We start from the raw sequence: 3,258 nt of genomic DNA, 5'->3' as shown, positions 1-3,258 counted from the left end.
GGTTGGGCAAGCGGCGGGTGGAGGAAGCGGCTCCGAGCGAGACCGCATTGGCAGCTCGCGCTCGGGGCCAGGCAAACGGGCAGGGGCGAAGCTGGGGGTGGCAGGACGGGCACTCCGAGTGCTCGGGGCGGGGTGCGACGGCGGGCGCGGGGGAGAACGCTACGCCGAGTGCGACCGCATTGGCGGCTCGCACTCGGGGATGGGCAGACGGCAGAGGTGGGAGCTGCACCGAGCGAGACCGCGTTGGCGGCTCTCCCTCGGACAGGGGCAGCGGGTGGAAGCTGAGGACGGCGGAGCGGGCACTGCAAGTGTCGGGGCGAGATGCGACGGCGGAAACTTGCGAGACGTGCGCACTTGCAAGCGCGGTGCCAGGCGCACTCTTGCCAGCGCGGTAGGCTGAGACGACAAGCCGGCAGGATGGTCGTCACGTGATGGGCTCATTCGCGTTGAATCTCCTAAGTCCGTGTTGGCTACTGTATCTCTATGTCATAGCAATCCCAAAGTATATAGAGATACATTTCAGTTCATGAGGCTGTCAATGGTAAATGAATAGGACATTAGAGAAATCAACCACCTGAGACTAAACTATTATAACAGTGTTTTCTAGCCATCACTTCAGTGATCTACAGGGTACATAACTATGTTGTTGGCTACAGAGATATCTGGCTTTTCACATGTACATGCAGGATGTGTATATAGGCTAGGGGTAGATGGGATGAGCTGATATCACAGAGGGAGCCATGCAAGGATGAGGTGTCAGCAGTAAAGTACCAAACCCCAACTCCAATACTTACACCTAGATATGGTCTCTAAGCTCCTTGTACATGGACCAGTGCTAATATGATTGACACTGCAACAACCTTCTATGTTGATGGTTTCAAGCCCCCTTGTACCTACAAGACAGTACTCTCTAAATGGTCAGTCATCTGGCATGATTTAACAGTTTTATGTGATTTTTTGGCCTTTTTGTGAAATTTTAATAGAATATAGTCGTATTATGAACTATGTATTCCTATATGTAACAATTTGCCAGAGGGGGCATTTCCTGATGGCGATTCGCCATCTCGTCGTTAAGTGGTTCCTGCAGATGTTCGAGTGAGGGACAGAGATGAGGAAGACAGTAAGCACCGTTACCCTTGATCAGCCACGATTATCCACAGAATGACCGCCGCAAGACCAGACAGCAGAGTTTGGAGTATGGTCACGACCAGAGTTCCGTACCTAACATCTGAAAAAATCTAGATCACTATATGGCACTACATAGTCCCATATAGCCTCCATAGGTCCATAGCGATGTCCTTTGCTACCCATGCTAAATATCCGCCAGCCAATGCTATCATAGTGCTATAGGTGCTATAGAGGGTACTGTCATGGCTATAGTAGCTATGTAGGGCATATGTCAAGATCGAGACGGAGCTAAGTCCGACGCCGGAGGTGTGACGTCCGGACCTAGCGAGATGATTGTCGGAGTCGAGTCGGAAGAGAGTCGGAGAAAGTCGGAGAAAGTCGGAGCAGAGTTTCGAGATACAGAGAGTGAGTGCGAGTACGGACCAGACTCAAGCTTTAAGGCTTGAGTCGCTACGCGCTCTAAGTCCGTGTCGGAGCAGAGGAGTAACTTAGTTGATATTCGAACTAAGGAGTTAGAGTACAGGAGCTAGGAGTTTATATACGCGGAGGCACGGTTCGGAGCTCGTATCAATAGGGAGTTATCGGAACTATGAACCATGTGGAATAAGGAGTTATCGGAACTATGAACCATGTGGAACTGTCAATCGTAAGGACGGAGCATATGGTTACGAACTGATAATCGGAGGTAGAATAAGTCCGAAGGGAATATCAAACCGTTAAAGGCATATCGGTCGTGAACGTCGGAGTTGAATCCGTTATGACTCGAGAACTACCGGGACGTTGAGTCGCCGGAGGACTATTCATGTGATAACGTAGGTCCGGTACCGGAGCTGCTACTCCGATGGCGGACAACCCGGAACGACCGGAGCTATCGTACTTGGCCCGGTTATGGCCCAAGATCCGACACGTGACAGCATACCTCAGTGCTATATAGCTCACACATCAGTGCTACTGCAACTATATATCCTATGTAAACTCTACAGCAATCATATGCTCAATAGATGTTGTAGTCATCAGAGTATAATTACTTTTATTAATTTATTATATATCACTGGTAATCATTCAAATTCTAGTAAAGAATTATTATTTTTCATGATAATTTATATAAGTTACAAAAGCGTATCAAGTAGTGAAAGTATCGATTACGTAAGCATTACAGACATTCGCAAGACCTACTGGTCGGTCGGCATGGCCGAGGCACCCTTGACGTTGCGCAGGGCGTGGATGGACACTCCGACGCTGAGCTCTCCGATTCCGCCGACGGGGAGCGACGGTGCTGCGTCGTCCTCGTTCGATGCGCCCTCGGCGGCATTCTTGACCGGAACCTTGGCAAAGCCGATGCGGATCGCGCCGACGTCGCTACCAAGGATGTCACGCCCGTTGAGCGCTTTTCGGGCACGCACAGCGTCGTCCAAACACTCAAAGTTAACTAGCGATGAACGGAGAATTAGTCACTAAACACTGGGAGTAGGCCAACACGTACTGAAGCCGCAGTTCTTGTGAGTGAGAACACGCGCAGACTCGATAGGACCATAAGGACTGAAGACACTCAGGATCGCCGCCGGAGTGGTCGTCGACGGGATGGATCCAATCCACAGAGTCCGGGTCGGGGTCGACTGCAGCTGAGCGTCCATGCCGCTCACACCCGACGGCGTGCCGGGGGACTTCGTCAACGCGCCCGGAGTCGTCGGGGTCGGGCTACTGACGTTGTTGCCCTTGCCGGAGCAAGCGGCGCACTGTCGGCCTTCCCGAACCCGATGCGTACCGAGCAAGGAGCCGCATTTGGCGGCTCTCGCTCGGCGTTGGACGGGCCAGAGGTTAAGAGGCGACGCCGAACGCGACCGCATTGGCGGCTCGCGCTCGGCGTCGGGCGAAGGGGGCCGCGAGGGTGAGAGGCGACGCCGAACGCGACCGCGTTGGCGGCTCACGCTCGAGGCTGGGCGGTGTGCGGGGGCGAGAAGGGAGGCGACGCCGAACGCGACCGCATTGGCGGCTCGCGCTCGGGGCGAGGCGACGAGACGACGCCGAGTACGACCACATTGGCGGCTCGAGCTCGGCGTTGGGCGGAGGCGGGCAAGAGGAGGGAGGCTGGCGGGGAGGCGGGAGGCTGGCGGGGAGGCGGCGCTCAGT

General features: G+C 54.2%; 1 protein-coding gene across 1 annotated transcript; it reads right to left on the bottom strand.

Moving 5' to 3' along the window:
- Positions 1–2,195: 2,195 nt before the first annotated feature.
- PUNSTDRAFT_51453 (uncharacterized protein) lies at positions 2,196–3,186 on the bottom strand. Its single transcript, XM_007382326.1, has 2 exons — positions 2,612–3,186; positions 2,196–2,557 (listed from the first exon to the last, which is right to left on the bottom strand). Exons 1-2 carry the CDS (start codon positions 2,973–2,975, stop codon positions 2,301–2,303), a joined length of 621 nt encoding a protein of 206 aa, XP_007382388.1. The 5' UTR covers positions 2,976–3,186; the 3' UTR covers positions 2,196–2,300.
- Positions 3,187–3,258: the final 72 nt, after the last annotated feature.

The sequence above is a fragment of the Punctularia strigosozonata genome, assembly GCF_000264995.1.
Source record: "Punctularia strigosozonata HHB-11173 SS5 unplaced genomic scaffold PUNSTscaffold_4, whole genome shotgun sequence".
Taxonomy (NCBI): Eukaryota; Fungi; Basidiomycota; class Agaricomycetes; order Corticiales; family Punctulariaceae; genus Punctularia; species Punctularia strigosozonata.
The sequence above is the reverse complement of the archived record's forward strand: the minus strand, read 5'-3'. Positions and strand labels throughout refer to the sequence as shown.